Genomic DNA, 15,375 nt, shown 5'->3' with positions numbered 1-15,375 from the left:
ACTGTTTTACTTTGCCTTTCTCATAATTTACTGTGTAGACATAGTATTAGTATTAATGTTGTATGTTCTTGTGTCCCCATTTTGTTTGCAGCTGTTTCGGCGTGTGGCCGCTGCTCTTCCAGGCATGGAGAGTATGCAAGAAACAAGCAAAGAAGGGAGTATCCTTTTCTGTTTGACTCTGGCTGTCCAATTAAATGCTTTTTTACACACGCTCTTGCTAACAAGTGCGGTGACTAAGTAGGGCAGCAGGGAGCGAGTCGCCCAGAGAGAGGGTGCCTGCTGGTTTGTCTGTGGCTTTTGGGCAGGTTTACTGGTTTCTACCGTGGACGAGCGTTTCAACCTCCAGCTGTCAGTCACACAGCTTTCCTCACTGGCACCTCTACTACTTGTCAATTAAGCATTTCACACCTCGACCATGTGAAGGAAATGGAAGCAAAAATCTGAACAGATTCTTAACTAGATTCAAATGTTTTCTTATTGTTGAAAGTACAGTAGCCTTCATTACAGCGACGCTCACAGGGCACAACTCCATCTTTGATCACTCATTTGGACACAGTCTGCTTATTATCTGCTCTGCTCCGACACAGAAAAACACACATTAATGTGTGATGTCAAAGGACATGAGCAGCTGAGGGGCTGCGTGGGTTCCTCTCATACTCTGAACATGGATTCATTCTAAACATCTGCTACTGCAGCCAGTGTGGGTTACAGTGAGGAAGCCCAATTCCCACTCAGACTCTCTTAGAATTAAAGAGAGCAGCACCTAAACACTCGCTCTGGAGCCGTTTGTTCTCATTTCAGGCATTTGAGCACAACAAAGCAGGATGAAGAAGGATGTTCAACTTCTCACAATATGTCTTATGCTCCCTTTAAATGATTTTTATTTATATTTCCTTTTCCTAATGTCTATGAATATTTTCCAACATGTAGACACACTGGCTCAACAGTGTTTAATGTTGCCACTGTTTCTCAGCACTAAAACTCAAAGCAGGGTGATTTCTCTAGACCTACTGTGGATGAATTATGAAATTGCCTTTGATTTTAGGCCTATTAGTGTCAGTAGTTTGTCCTGATTGACACTGTAGCATTTATCTGCTGTAGCATAAACCAGATACTGACCTTTGTGTGGGGCATGTATTCCATTTACTATTTACACAGAGGCATCACTCACATTCATTCATAAATTACCTTGTCCTTGATTTTCATCGCTGCCTTAATGAGGCGTCATAGATGTGGGAGGGAGCAGTGTTGGGGGGAGGCATGCTGATGGATGGCAGGTGATGGCAGCTCCTCAGCAGCTCTGTGCCTCAGTTGACACTGTCACCTAATGGAGCAGCTCCTCTCTTATTGCATTGTGAACAATATTGATCCGACCGATCAGTGTGCCTGAAATATGGGCTGCAGGGCATATGCAAAAGTTTAAAAATGACACGTTCAATGAGGGAACATTGAGTACTTCGGCTCTTATCCCATAGAGCCATCTTCCATTAGATTGCCAGTTTAAATTGAGGACATATTTATGGTGGATGTCACAGTGGGACAGTTCCTGTTCCATGTTCCTGTCTAGTCACTGTGTGTTATCACTGCTGTAGGTCTGCAGGCCCAGAGAGCGAAGAGGGTGCTTGACCCAGATCAAGTGTTGGGATCATGGATGTTAATTTGAGAGAGTCAGACTGACAAATGAATCACAGCAGACTTGTTCATCACAGCTAAGCACTCACCAGAGTTACATTATCTGTAAGTTTATCTGCTGCTTCCTTTTAAAATATAGTACTGTATGTTTTTTAATCTACGGTTTGTATAATATTAGATGCTGAGGTCTTGACATCATTTGCTGCTGTAAAATATAAAACATGCTTGATCTACTCCTGCATTAGGTCATTCATTTAGTTTTGGGGCCCACAACGTTACTGCTTTGGTTCAGGTTCACTTCATTTAGCAAAAGCATGTTCTGACTGTGTCCATACCCTTTTGCACACTATAAATATTATACCATAAAACGAGCTGCAGCCTCTGTAAGCAGTCATGACATGTCTGCTGAATTTAAAGGATCTTCACAGTAACAGTGTAGGAGAAAAGATTAGACAAGACATTTAGAGGATTGACTTGGAATAAAACAACACAATGATTCCAACCCAAAGCACCAACACATTAGCAAGCCATTGTGCACTTTCTTGCATTAATTTAACAACCTTAGCCACCAAAAATACTGTTTATTACCATGCTGCGAATAGAAGAAAGGCTTCATTGTAGAGTTGAATAACATCACTTCACTTCCAGTAAAAAGTATGGTGCATGTATGAAATGCATTAGGAAAAGTGTGTTGCATTTCTCTGGTAAATTAAATGACATTAAAAAATTGGGATGTAGCATCACCTAGTGGTAGCTAAGAAGTACTACAAGCCCGGCATCCAAAAGCTCAGTCCATATGAACAGATGACGTTTCATAAGTGGAAGCGCTAACTTAATTCTCATCAATGCCAAATGTTTTTGCAGTTTCCTTAACACCTTTCCTTAGTGATTGATATCAAGTTGGACAAACCACAGGAGCCCCAGACCACCGAAGGCGGATGTTCTTGTTAATGCTCATAACACATCCTGAAAAAAGAAGCCCCATCATTCACGCCACATGCTTGTTCTGTTGCTTCCTATTGGTTAACTTGCAGTTGATTTTGCACTGACTTCTGGTCATTGGTTGGAGCCAGCAATATGTGAATTTGGTTCTGAAGTAGTGTAGCCTACTTTATTAATGAAATTGCCAAAAGGTCCGACATCTTGCAAAAAAAGACAAAGATCTCAGACTCCTGAGTTGCATATTATGCGTATGATGTTTTAAGCACACAAAAAAAATCCCCACTTTCTTTTTGTATTTTTATATGTCTGGAGAAATCTCTCTGGACTTTCTTTTTAAAGATGCACACAACTAATGCTTCGGATTTCGAGAGGACTAGTGGGTTGCAGATGTGATGTTACGGATGCCATTGTTGTTACGGGCATCCCTACCTAGCCCTAACTTAGCCCTCTTTTAGTTTAACCCACACATAGGTGATCACAGCACTACTGCCTGTAACCGCGGAGGGATCCATAATGCTGCATTGCAGAACAAAGTGAGATAATACTGAGGGTTTGAGCATAGGTGCTGTCTACCAGTGTTTATAAGTTTGAATATGTAAATGGTAACATTACACCCGTGACTTAATGCACTCTGATAACAACTAGTTGTTTTATTGAACTGAATTTGTATACTTGATTTAAGACTATCTTCCTGTCGTGTGTGTGTGTGTGTGTGTGTGTGTGTGTGTGTGTGTGTGTGTGTGTGTGTGTGTTAACATGTGCTTTGTGTATAGGCAACATTAGAATGCAGTCATGTAGAGGGCCACTGCCACATCACAGCACCACTGAGTCACCATTTGGTCGCAGTATGTCATAGCCCCCTCCCCCCACTCACTACAAATATGACAGCTGCTGTTGCATTGTGTTATATTTTGGTGGTCGTGACTATGGTAGTTTGCACATCAGCATAAGCGAGCGGTGGAGAAACAAAGCTCTCGTCTCGTTTCACAGAGGGACACGTAGGGATCTGTAGATATTAATGCAGCTTCTGTGACCAAAACAGTCCTTTTAACATTGTAAACCTGTTTTCATTCCTGACGAAAAAGACTAATTTGCACATGTAGATGTTTCAGGTTAACATGAAGGTATGAAAAGCTTCTTTGTAAATGTACAGTCACTGGATTTTAGACCTTTCTGATCGTCATAGAAACGCTCACCCAAACTGCCCATGCATCTGTTGCTGCTTCTGTTTGAACCGACTACTGACGTTAGCATTATGCAATGTTCTTTCTTTTTTTTTTAACCAGTGCCTGTTGTCATAATGTACTGGTGGTGGAATCAGCCAGTGTTAAGAACACTTTTGATTTGACTCGCCTTTGAAGTGAAATCTTCTGCACTTTGGAACGTGTTGGTAAAAAAATCATTTGGGTTCTGTGTCTTAGTGAGTGGTAACTTCAGTTCACACATGTGCAAAACTGAGGAGCACACTGGGAAATGGAGTAGGTGTAACCCTGTAATGGGCCAAATAATAATAGTAAGAATAATAATAGTTAGAAAAAGAACAGATGGAGTTGGATCAAAAGATTCACAAATGATCTTGACTTTGGTGTTTTTCTCATTGACAAAAAATTCAACTTCAAATCCTTCAATATAAAAAAACCTTATAGTATTTGAGTCCTTTGAGTTGCTGGATATTTATTATCTTGAAAGAGGAATGTACTGCTCATTAGTCATAAGGAGCCCGTTTTGAGAAAAGACTCAAACAAAGACAAAATGATTGATCAGTAGCTGTAGACGGAGTTTAGTCCATTTAAACGAGTGATGAACAAATGTCTGTTTGTGTTGGAGGGGGTTTGCGTTGGAAGGTAAAGACCACCACCATTCCATGAGGGTGTTTATCATCAGACCCGATAAGTCCAAAGCTGGTTCTCCATTCACACTGTACAGAGATCGAGCATGTCTCTCCAAATGATTAATAAAGATGTCTTATACCGAAACCAGGCAGAACTGTGTCTTCTTTAAGTAGGAAAGAATGAATAAAACTACACACTAGTTCACTGTCACTGTTTGGCTCTCTGTTAAAGGTTTGTGCTAGAAATGATCAAGCAATAGTTCTGTCGCAAGTACTGAATTATCTGTGGAGCACATGTTGTGGCATGTCCACGCGATACTGTCCAAGATGAAAAACCAGCAATAACTTCCAGAATAAATGTCTGTGTTTCCAGCCAGTTATGAACTGGTGGGACCTCAGCTGTCATTCAGGCCGTATTTACAGACAACCATTCACAGCCGCGGTCAAACCAGGCAAGCAGCGGCCCAACATGGAGGCTCCACGGTGACTCAAGGTTTGTTCATTCAGCGGTAGACGGTTGCTTTACGACACTAGGTTTGTAACTGGTGACTGGAGTCTAAATCCAGCGCCTTCGACCACATTACCTCAAACCTAAGGCAATAGTGTGCTTTGATCCAGGTCATTTGTGTAATAACAACAAGGAATGCTGGTGTTACCAAAGACAGGTGACGCAGGCTGGAATGTCTGTAGTGGCTTTGCATGCAGTTTACTGAACTATAAGCAGGTTGAGGTACTCCAACTTTAACCCAAATGGCAAAGACCACATCTAAATGAACAGGTCAATATGGACCTTGACCTCATCTGGCGTCCCTCACAGAGGATGGTTCTGCTCTATCGACTTACAAACAGGAGAACCACACTGTGAGAAATTCTGCTGTGGCTCACATTTAAATCCTTGAAACACCAACTTACTACACAAAGAAGTGTGTGAACAATGCCCGTATCTCTGGGTTTGACCAAACTTACCTTCACAAATTGAAAAAATCCAGCTTGACTGAACCAGAATCTAGAGCTGTCTGGCAGCACTGGGATTCAAACTCCCCTCCTTAGACTTTTTTAGGAAAGTGTTGATGCGATGCTTCAGTCAAGCTGCTCTGAAGTTCTTAGATCATTTCTGTCTTTACATCTGTCCTCTGTGTCCGTGTGTTTTACTGTAGTACACTGATGTGGCAGCTGGACTTTCTAGTTACTGTTTTAAATTATTATGGCATTAGTTCATAATATAAAGTGTTTACATCTGTTTCAGTTTATGATGAGCTTTTATGAGACAGACTGATTTGATTTGTAACCTTTTCTTATTATTATTATTGTTTTTATTTCCTGTTCATGATGTTTTCCGCCTCATCTGCCAGCCTTCCGCGTTTGTTTCCTGTTGCATTCCAACCTTATCCCACAGATTAACGCAACCAGGGCTGCAGAGAGCCAATACGTTTGTTGCGAAACTGAAACTGGGACGGTACCGTTTTCACAACACTTGTTTGTTCTCTGCAGGTTTGTTCCCTGCTTTTCCCATTTAAAACCTGGATCTTCTTTCCCATTGGACATTTCCAGTAAAGATGATGTGCTACACTGTTAACGTGGGAACAGAACTGTACAGTTGAGACGGCTTGTTGCAACGAGTTGGTAACCAAACCGGTGCCGCCACTAACGCATCTGTTGCCCCAAACAGCCTCCCGACTGGCAGACAATGCGACTTAGTCATATTAAGGACATGGCTCAGTGTCCTTAATATGACTGAGACACAGTTTTACTGAACTGTGACCTAGTATTGAGATTTAGACCCTCGTGTCAGAAGGAGGCTGGTGTTAAATGGAAACATGCACATAAGGTTGGACAAAAGAACAAAGCTTGATGCATGAAAGTGATTATGTTTCATTCAAATATCTCCTAATTTACCAGATGCTCAGTGAATAGAGTTTATAATCCACTTTCACAGTTCAATGAGTTTTTTTGACATTTGGTTTGTTCTGTGTATCCAGTGATATTGACATTATGCTCTTTAAAAATCTCCTATTTGCTTCACTTGTTTCAGTCACTTAAATACTTTGTGCTTCTTATATGTCGAGTGAAATAGAATATTATTATTAAGTTAATAATTATGTAAAATTACACTTTTCCACTATTTTTCATTTCATTTCATTTTCACATTTTATTACTATTACAAAACAATTTTTAAAATGTAGACTTTAGATTCACACAAAATTAACATTTACAAGAAAAAATACTTGTAAAAATATTTATTAAATATTATAACCAACCGCCATAAATAGAAGGAAACAATGTGTACTTAACGTTATTGAGGGGAATGTAAAAGGGAGCGTCCTCTGGAGGCCATCTGGTTCCAGGGGCTCTCGGGGTGTTAGCCACACTGGGACAACTGAACCAAATCCCCAAGCACCAGCTGGGGGAATTAAGCCTACAATAAATAACGGGGGCAGTGGGGAGGAAAGGGCACCTTTGGCTGGAACAAAACAATGTCCTGACAGGAACACAATTGGATTCTCAGTCGTAACGGACTCAACTTGGTTTCTTCGGACAAAGCTGAGCCACGTCTCACACTCACGGGCTTTGACACTGAAAAGTAAAAGTACTGTCTTGGGGACGTTTCACCTTGTTGTCATTGTCAGTTCTTTGTTTAAACCGTCTCTTCAGTTGAAAGCCTACGCCAGGATTTCATTTCCCTGGAAAAAAATAGCACAAATATACATGAATACCATTAGTCCACATTTATTTAGGACTTCTCTGCCTCTACACAGGCTGAACTTACACATTACTCCCAGGCACGATCCTCTCTTGGCTTTGCTTTAATAAACTGAACCTTCTGAAGAATCCGGGCAACTTGAGTTTTGCTCTGGACCTGATGGGAACACTGACGGGGAAACATGCTTGTGTTAGTGTTACACTCCGTCTAGGAAGTGGGACTGTGGAGTCGAGGTGCTAATGAGAAGCCGCGTGCGCTGATTAACATGAAGGTGTGAATTGGTGGGAATGACTGGAATTTTTGACTGGAAAAATCACAGTCCCATGAATTTGTTGAACATCCACATGTGTTATAAACCTACCGCTCTACTCGTAGGACACTTTCTTGTGTAGCTTCTGTCCTCTGGTCCTCAGCTTGTTGTTTCAGGTGGTCTTCCTGGTCCTCCTCTCTGTCCACATCCTCCAGGATCTGGTCCCAGAGCCTGCTGTTGACCCACAGAGCTTCCTGCAGGCTGAGGCCGCGGCTTATGCAGGTCACGCGACGGCACAGGGGGCAGCCCACGGTCTGGAGCCTGCTCCTGACCTGCGACATGGCCTCAAGGCAGGGCTCACAGAAGGTGTGTCTGCAGTGCAGCATGCGGGGGATCCTGTCCATCCTCGAGTACGGCTGGAGGCAGACGCTGCACTCGCCGTCCTCACACAGAACCATGGTGGAAACCTCCCTGCTCTGTTGCTGATGAGCAATGCTGTTTAAGTGGTGCGTTTCCCTGAACTCCCCTGTTCCTGCTGAAAAAGGTTGAGCTATTATCTATACAAATAATAAAAAGCTTTTCACGTTGTATGTCAAGCAGAGTGCGTTTTTCAAAAATACATTCATTACAATTATTTTCATTAGATTTAAGGCTTGAATAACAGCGTTTTAGAGGCTTAAAGTTACTAATTATATGTGTATTCAAATAGACTCCAGCTCAGCAGAGCAGCTGAATTGCCTGTACAGCTTAACATAGCATTAGAAATTATAATTAATGACTTTAAAGGCCAGTATTTTTAAGTATACTTTCAAATAAGTATATCTGTCTACTTACAGTTTGCGTGAAGCCCGTCTTATCGTAATTCACAAAACACACCCGATGCCCCTTTTCAAGTATAATTGAAGACTGGACAGAACGCAGAGGGAGACGCGGCTCGTCTGCCGCCTGTTCTGAACGTGTGATGTGTTTTGTGGGGGCGGAAGAGAAGCGTCCCTCTCTCTCTCGCTCTCTCTCTCTTTCTCTTCTCTCGACCATTCACTCATGGCCAACAGCTGGGGAAGTAGAGCGGACAGGGCTGGGTCTTTGTTCGGTTTTTGATGGAGGACAGGTGGGAAAAGGGGTGTGGAACTGGATCGTTGTAAAAAGAGGATGAAACACAATAGTGGCCCTTTCACAATTTAATACGGCAAACACGAATGGGCGTATTAAAATAAAACAAGTAAAAGGGCAGTTACGATCATTAAAATAAAGGCTGGGTTGTAAAACAGATAAAAAAAATTGGGCTCGTCCGGGATTTGAACCCGGGACCTCTCGCACCCAAAGCGAGAATCATACCCCTAGACCAACGAGCCACACCGTAATAAGCCAGCAGTTGAACTTAAATAGATACCATTACATGTACAACATGTTTGGCTTACTGGTTATCGATAAATTTTAATCTATTGCTTGCTAACGTATCAGGAACAAGCACAGCAGTGGCAATAACTATGTTTATCTACAGAGTTTTTAGAAAAACCTAACCGACACTAGTGACGTAATTAGAACAGCGTAATAGCTGACCAGCAGTCAAAATGAAGGGCTCGTCCGGGATTTGAACCCGGGACCTCTCGCACCCGAAGCGAGAATCATACCCCTAGACCAACGAGCCACGTGTTCTAAAAAGGCGCAACAACACAATTTATAGTGTGCATAACACCTTTACGTAACTGGTTTTATGTGCAGGGTTTTCGCGTACAAAACATATTTCGTACATAACCGGCCTGAAGAAAGACACGGAGATAACCTTTAATTGAAGCCTGCGAAATATAACAGGTAATACGTGTGTCCCTGAAACATTATGTCATTTCAAAGGTCGAATCTCTTGACGTCATCGTTATAGTACACAGAAGTCCTACCTGCAGAGACCACCTGGGCCTCCGCTGTCTACTATGTAGTAACGTACTGAGGTCAGAGGTCGGAGGAGGAGTTACCGCCGTCTAATCAGGAAGTTGCAGCGATGCGCTTCACTGAGTTCAGCTAACGGTGTAAACAAAAGTTTTAGCCCCGCTTCAGCCTTGTGTATTCCAAGTTGAATCTGTTTAATCACGCAGCTCATTTTACCACTACTTAAATTAACGCTAGCTTGCAAAGTTAACCCGTCAAAGAGTTTGTTAGGTAAGCGATATTAGAAATACGCTGGTAGCTAGCTGATGCTGTTACTTTCAGTCAGATGGAGCGTACGTCGGGATTTCCTAGTCACATGCAAAGTCCTGATCTGAGGTAACAAGACAGTCCTATCTCACCTTGTAATGGAGAGCTGCCCAAGGCATGATGCTACGTCGAATAGCAAACGTCACCACGTTTAGACATTTTGCATCTGTGTTTCAGCTCAGTCCTGTCTTCGTGTGAGCCGGAGCTCCAGGAGCTGATGAGACAGATTGACATTATGATCCATCATCAAAAGAAAGAGTGGGAGGCTGAGCTTCAGGCCATTAAGCTTAAGCTGAAAGGTGCAGAGGAGGAGCAGCAGACTTCAAGAAATCTTATTGAAAGAAGGGACCTGGAGGTAAAGTAGACATCTAAAATTATTAGGATTAGCTAGATTTCTGTGTTACACTAAATGCGGGGCATTACAAGGAGTCATATGGTCCTTCATACCACAATGAAATGAGAGGAATATAATTATTTAAAAGAAACTGTTGTATAGTACAATTGAGCTTACTGCACTGTCTAAAGCCATTTCCATCTTAGATTGGATTGCTACGCCAGCAGCTAGAAGAAATCCAGTCCGGTCGACAGGCGTTAGTTGCAAAGTACGAGCAACAGCTGGAAAAGCTTTCAGAAGAGGTGGGACAATTTTTGTGGTACAAATGATCCCTCAGGCAGGAGTTGAGTTTGGAAGTTGCTAAAATCTACTGTAGGTTTATCAGGGTATCAAAAATATGAATAGAGAGACTTTATCTATAGTTAGTATCTATTTGATACAATTAGATTTTTTTTACCCTATAGTTAGACAAATTAAAACGGAGTTACCACAAGCTTCACCGCAAACACCTCAAGGAAAACCATGGATCTGCAAAAGACAGGGACCCTTCAGAGGTTGCAAGACTGCAAGAAAGCACTGAGGTACAGTTTTTTACATCCTTCCTTCACAATATACCACTCACCTACAAATTGTAAGCAGTGGCCAGTGTAATTCACCGGTTATGTTAAGCCCCCTTTGTTTGTCACTGCAGGAATACCAACGACGTGCTGCAGAATATGAGCTGCAGTGTGCCCAGTATCAAAAACAAGTGGCAGCACTGGAGGCCCAAAACAAGAGACTGACTGATGAGACAACACACATTAAAGTAAATGTGAAATAGGAACAAGTCAGGGTTTTCTAATAAGATAAAACAGAGAACATTTTTTTACAAGTTGTCATTTTGCTTCCAGTCTTTGTTGGCATCTCGGCAAACAGAAAGGGAGCTTGAGGAGGGACAGTACCAGAGAGAAAAACAGGTGAGTAGAATGATAGGAACACACATGCAAGAAGGATGCTGATGATAATTATGGGCCCTGCTGGATCCTGTGTCACCCTACAATAATAATAATAATAATAATAATAATGATCTGACACCAAATGTTTACTCTTAAGGGTCATGAATCGAAGCTCTTCTTTCATTATGTCACTTAATTTTCAGTTAATAAATAAAATGAACAAATAAGTAATTTATTCTGTAACAAAGGACTTTGTATAATGTGTTGACACGCTGCTGACCAGGTGTTTTCAGAGGAACGTGACGAACTTAATGCTACACTGGAGTCTCGTGATTCATTTCTGCAAAGAGCCAGTCTAGAGCGTCAGAGGCTTTATAACGAAGCAGCCAGGCTCAAACAAATTATGCAAGCTAAGGATCAAGTCATTCGGTGGGTGAATCTTATTTATCTGTTAATAATTATGAAGCCTCATGATGGAAAGGAGCACATGCACAAGAGGGCGCTGTATACTGTTATGTGGGAGACGGCAGTGTGGCGGGGTGGCACTTGGTTTGCAGAAATCTATAACAAAAGTTGAAACAAGTGAAATGTAAATTATAGGCAGAGATTCTCGTCCATGCAGGTCTCTGGAGGACTGTCTGACAGCTCAGGACTGTGCTGGTGTTGAAATCCTCAGAAAAGATCTGGAAAAAACAGCCACAAAGCTTCACTGTGCACAAGCATGTGAGGTTCATCTGAAAGCTGAACAGGCATGTCTCAAAGAGAGGTAAACTGAGATATTTGCATATGCAAAGTATTAACAATCTAGACACAAAACAATATATATTATATAAATTGTTTTGTGCTGCTTTGTTTTGCTCAGATTGGAGAACATGTGTCGACAGAGAGCAGAACATTCCAAGACGGAGCAAGAACTGATGATCATTAAAGCAGAACACAACTCTGCTGTGGCTGAAATAAAACAGGTACGTTTAGTTTTAATTGTACTTAATATATTTTTGTTAGGCGAACCCAGTAATGATTTATTTTATAGCTTAAAGAAGAGCTGCAAAGGGCCAAACAAACCCACAGAGGTGAAGTCGAAGGAATGAGGAAGGAGGTGTCAAAACTGATGAGTGAGCTGCACCAGCGCGACCTCACCGTTGCCACACTGAGTGGCTCCTCATCCAGCATCAACCAGCAACTTCGCTGTGAAGTGGACAGAGCAGAGCAAAAGGCGGCCGAGCTTAAAGTAAGAAAATACTGTGTACACTCAGCAAGGCCGGCTGTTAGGAAACTGCCAAAATCAAGAAAGTCTCCAAAGTAAGATTGTGAGAGTCCTTCATTATTGAAAAGGCCTTCACCCCTTAATTGATCAGCACAGCAATTATTTCTTTTTTTCCTGATACGTTCTAATGTGAAATAGTGCAGAAGTAAACAATACCTTGAAGTTAAGATTCCCTGCAGGCCTGACATATAAAAATACCCGCTTTGCAGAGCATGTGAATTGTTTTTCCAAAATACGTCAATGCCTTGTTATTTTTTTATTATAAAGGTCTAAGAGCTGTTATAAAAGCCACACATTTCAAACGGCTCTACTGAGAATAACAAACTGACATACAGTTTTCTCTTTACAAGAAAATGTCTTAAAGCACACGTTTTCATTTACTATGTGAATGCTCTTCAGCGCAAACAAGATGTCTACTCCTGAAGTGCAATTGAAAACACAAATATGGAATGGCCAATTTAGACTCTTATATCTGCCGTTCAAAGAATAGTCAAATATGGTAGTATGAAGAAGTAATAACTCATTTTCAGTCTTTTAAACAAGCTGTACATGTTTAACATTAAAGTTATTTACATTTTTAAGAAATAGTATCAGCAAAAGATTCCAGTAACAGTGATGATATGGAAGTGCAACAGTGCCCACAGCATGAGTCACTACCATATGTGCAGCAGTACAATTTTGTCTTTGTTTTAGGCTTCAGTAAATGAACAATTCGCTGATTTTTTTTCAAAAGCATTTCAAAGTAAAACAATTTTTTTAAGTGTCAGTGCTAGTGTCACTTCTTTACCAACGTCTCACCAACGCATGCTTTGGTTTGATACAGTGTTCCTGTAGTCATCCACTCAGGTGTTCTGTAAAAGTAGGTCACATTTTCTTGTCTCTCGTTCTCAGATGACTCAGGCACAGCTGGAGGCTCTACAAACCGATAACAATCATCTGAGGAGTCTGCTGCATAGGCTGGAGTCTCAGTCACCCAAGGTTTGACATAGTTGTGGTACAGACATTACATGGTTTTCCAGACCACAGCAGACATATTATTTTTAATTTAATTTAATTTGGCTTCAACCCTTGTGTGCAAATGTGACTGATCATTTATTTAAACCTCCTGAAATCACTTATCTCTGCTCAGTTGGGGGGTTCCTCCCCGAGCAGCCTGGAGCATGAGAATCAGCGGCTAAAGCAGGCCCTCATTGAGATGCACACCATTAACCAAGCTCCGCCTGCTCAGGACCGGTAAGTAGCATACATACAAACAAAACGACCCAGAAATGAAGGCTCTGATGCATGCATCTGTTTCATCTGTAGGAATATAGATGTCTCGGAAAGTAAGCTGCAACAGATCCAGAGGCTTTTCAAACAGCTCCAGACCTCATCCCAGTTTCCAAACACCAAACAGCCCTGTAACCAGGACAGCAGACCGGTTTCTTCAGCATCTTGTTCCTCTTCCTCCAGTAGACACGCAAGGAAAAATTCGGTAACGTCGTCGTGTTCAGATGAATCTGCTCCCGAGGGAAAAAGCTCCAGCTCCAAAGACTCTCTCAGCCTCGTGTCCCGAGACAAAATATCGCCCTGTAACTCACCACTGGTGAGAATGAGCACAAATAAAGTTCACACTGCGTTTTATCAAGCTTTAAATCTTACAGGCTGTTTTTTTTTCCTCTGTCCGTAGGAGGTTTTGTCTACATCCCCTGCACATGGCATGGTCACTTGTTTCCTCGAGGAAGAAATGCTACGGAACGAGGAGCTGCTCCAGAGGCTGGACAGTCACATCCAGGATATGAAGGAGAGCAACATCAGGACCGTGTCAAAGTATCTGCCCAGTGGCTCCGGGCCCGGCTCTGCAGACCAGTACCCAGTGGTCAGTGACTGAGTAAAAGGGCTAGAGGGTCCCTTAAGCTGCTGTGGCTTTAGGCAGTAGACAGTGTAGGTTAAGCGTTGTGAACTATACAGCTCTTCTTATTTTTGTAGATTTTAAACATAGTCTTATTTCCTCTAGTGGTCATTCAAGGGATCTCATCAGTAGCTGGTGATGTGTCATGGCTCTATCACATATTGACTTCCCATGCTTCACTCAGATGTTATCCATTCATACAATTTGGATTCATTCAGATGGGGAAACAGTCTGGATTCATTTTCAGGATTACATAACATATGTCTGTGTTAAAGATGCTGCAGACCTCAGATGTGTGGGCGCATGTGCTGCACTCCACTTTCTGTACAACCTCTGGCATCTGGTTGTGGTTTGGATAAAAAAAGAAGACGCTTGATTTCCTTAATAAAGATAGTTCCTGTCTAAGACTAAATTAATCTTTTGTAAGTCGTTCCAAAAAAATCGTATTTATCATCAGTTCATAGACCCAATTATATTTAAGAATAAAAAGCACCAATTTGACCATTCATGGTGCATTCTGCAGTGTTTGGGAGACCTCACATAGCTGACTTCTGGTTGCCGGATTCCACCTGAGTTACGTGTATTTTACTTGGACCTTAGGCCACATTCCTCTACAGTGTTACTTCTAGGAGGCAGCATATTTCAGTTCTTCAAGTTGCCTGGAATGCAGCATTAACGTGCACTTTGCATTTATATCCAGACAAAAGAATGCTACTGCGAGCCAGACGAGTGTCCATCTATCCTAACTGGGAAAATACCGCGTATGTACACGTCTGTCCAGACATGCCAGACAGCAGGGAGGGAGAGAAGGTCACTCATACTGGAGCTCTCTTTATTTCCCTGTTTGCTCATCTCCCAAAACCCCCAGCACCACTGCCATACCCACCCACCCAGCAGAGGCCCTCGAGCTAGTCTAGTGCAGGAATGTGCACACGGTGCCAGAGCTGTCATGAACCTTCCCCTGCGGCCCGCTTTGTCCTCATCATTAAAAAGTTTATGGAATGTTAATTTCAACCATGTGGAGAGCTGAACCTCAAAAACACCAAACGGCCGCGGGCAATACTTATGTTTTACTGCTTTCCTAATACGCTGATACAATGGAAACATTTTCAGGCAGTATGTGTTTCCATTTTTCTGTCATAATATTACAATAACAATACATAAGTAATGCTCAGCTGTCTCAGAGACGGGTGACTTGTCATTTTGGCGTTCGGTATCCTGCGTTACTAGCGCTGTAAGCCCCAACAAACAGCAGTGAGGAATTTGGCAGGACAAGCATTCCTCTGGCTCTCGTTGGAGGGAGGTGAAGAGGTTTTATATGTGGAGATTCCTTCAAGAGGCCTAGTGAAAGGGAAGACGAGCGGAGTTGATCCACGTCCAGGAACAGCTCAGGCTGTGATGT

The 15,375-nt window shown here is 42.1% G+C and overlaps 3 protein-coding genes and 2 non-coding genes across 7 annotated transcripts in view; 2 read left to right on the top strand and 3 right to left on the bottom strand.

Annotated features, from left to right (window-relative positions):
• Window positions 1-4,550, top strand: part of rab6ba (RAB6B, member RAS oncogene family a) — a 31,842-nt gene extending 27,292 nt beyond the window's left edge. For both annotated transcript variants that reach the window (XM_029147203.3, XM_029147204.3), the window contains exons 7-8: window positions 92-158; window positions 2,519-4,550. In XM_029147203.3, the coding sequence (XP_029003036.1) occupies window positions 92-158; window positions 2,519-2,583 (132 nt within the window). In that variant the 3' untranslated portion in view covers window positions 2,584-4,550. The remainder of the gene's footprint in view (window positions 1-91; window positions 159-2,518) is intronic.
• A 1,981-nt stretch (window positions 4,551-6,531) lies between these two features.
• im:7152348 (uncharacterized protein LOC559250 homolog) lies at window positions 6,532-9,751 on the bottom strand. 2 transcript variants are annotated; one of them, XM_029145692.3, is made up of 5 exons: window positions 9,639-9,751; window positions 8,191-8,408; window positions 7,468-7,891; window positions 7,173-7,274; window positions 6,533-7,086 (listed from the first exon to the last, which is right to left on the bottom strand). In XM_029145692.3, the coding sequence occupies exons 3-5, from the start codon at window positions 7,812-7,814 to the stop codon at window positions 7,041-7,043; spliced, it is 495 nt and encodes a 164-aa protein (XP_029001525.1). In that variant the 5' UTR covers window positions 7,815-7,891; window positions 8,191-8,408; window positions 9,639-9,751; the 3' UTR covers window positions 6,533-7,040. The 2 variants fall into 2 exon arrangements, with proteins under 2 accessions (XP_029001527.1, XP_029001525.1); XM_029145694.3 differs by lacking the exon at window positions 9,639-9,751 and having other exon boundaries at window positions 6,532-7,086; window positions 7,468-7,888; window positions 8,191-8,875.
• Window positions 8,637-8,708, bottom strand: trnap-ugg (transfer RNA proline (anticodon UGG)). The gene has a single exon. It is a non-coding gene; the product is annotated as a tRNA-Pro (tRNA).
• On the bottom strand, window positions 8,933-9,004 carry trnap-cgg (transfer RNA proline (anticodon CGG)). The gene has a single exon. It is a non-coding gene; the product is annotated as a tRNA-Pro (tRNA).
• On the top strand, window positions 9,303-14,385 carry cep63 (centrosomal protein 63). Its single transcript, XM_029145688.3, has 14 exons — window positions 9,303-9,615; window positions 9,724-9,901; window positions 10,087-10,182; window positions 10,345-10,461; window positions 10,572-10,685; window positions 10,771-10,836; window positions 11,099-11,244; window positions 11,438-11,581; window positions 11,678-11,780; window positions 11,849-12,046; window positions 12,974-13,060; window positions 13,212-13,315; window positions 13,388-13,667; window positions 13,752-14,385. Exons 1-14 carry the CDS (start codon window positions 9,566-9,568, stop codon window positions 13,950-13,952), a joined length of 1,884 nt encoding a protein of 627 aa, XP_029001521.1. The 5' UTR covers window positions 9,303-9,565; the 3' UTR covers window positions 13,953-14,385.
• Window positions 14,386-15,375: the final 990 nt, after the last annotated feature.

Source organism: Betta splendens, chromosome 4 (genome assembly GCF_900634795.4).
Source record: "Betta splendens chromosome 4, fBetSpl5.4, whole genome shotgun sequence".
Lineage (NCBI taxonomy): Eukaryota > Metazoa > Chordata > Actinopteri > Anabantiformes > Osphronemidae > Betta > Betta splendens.
This window is presented reverse-complemented; position numbering and strand designations above follow the sequence as displayed.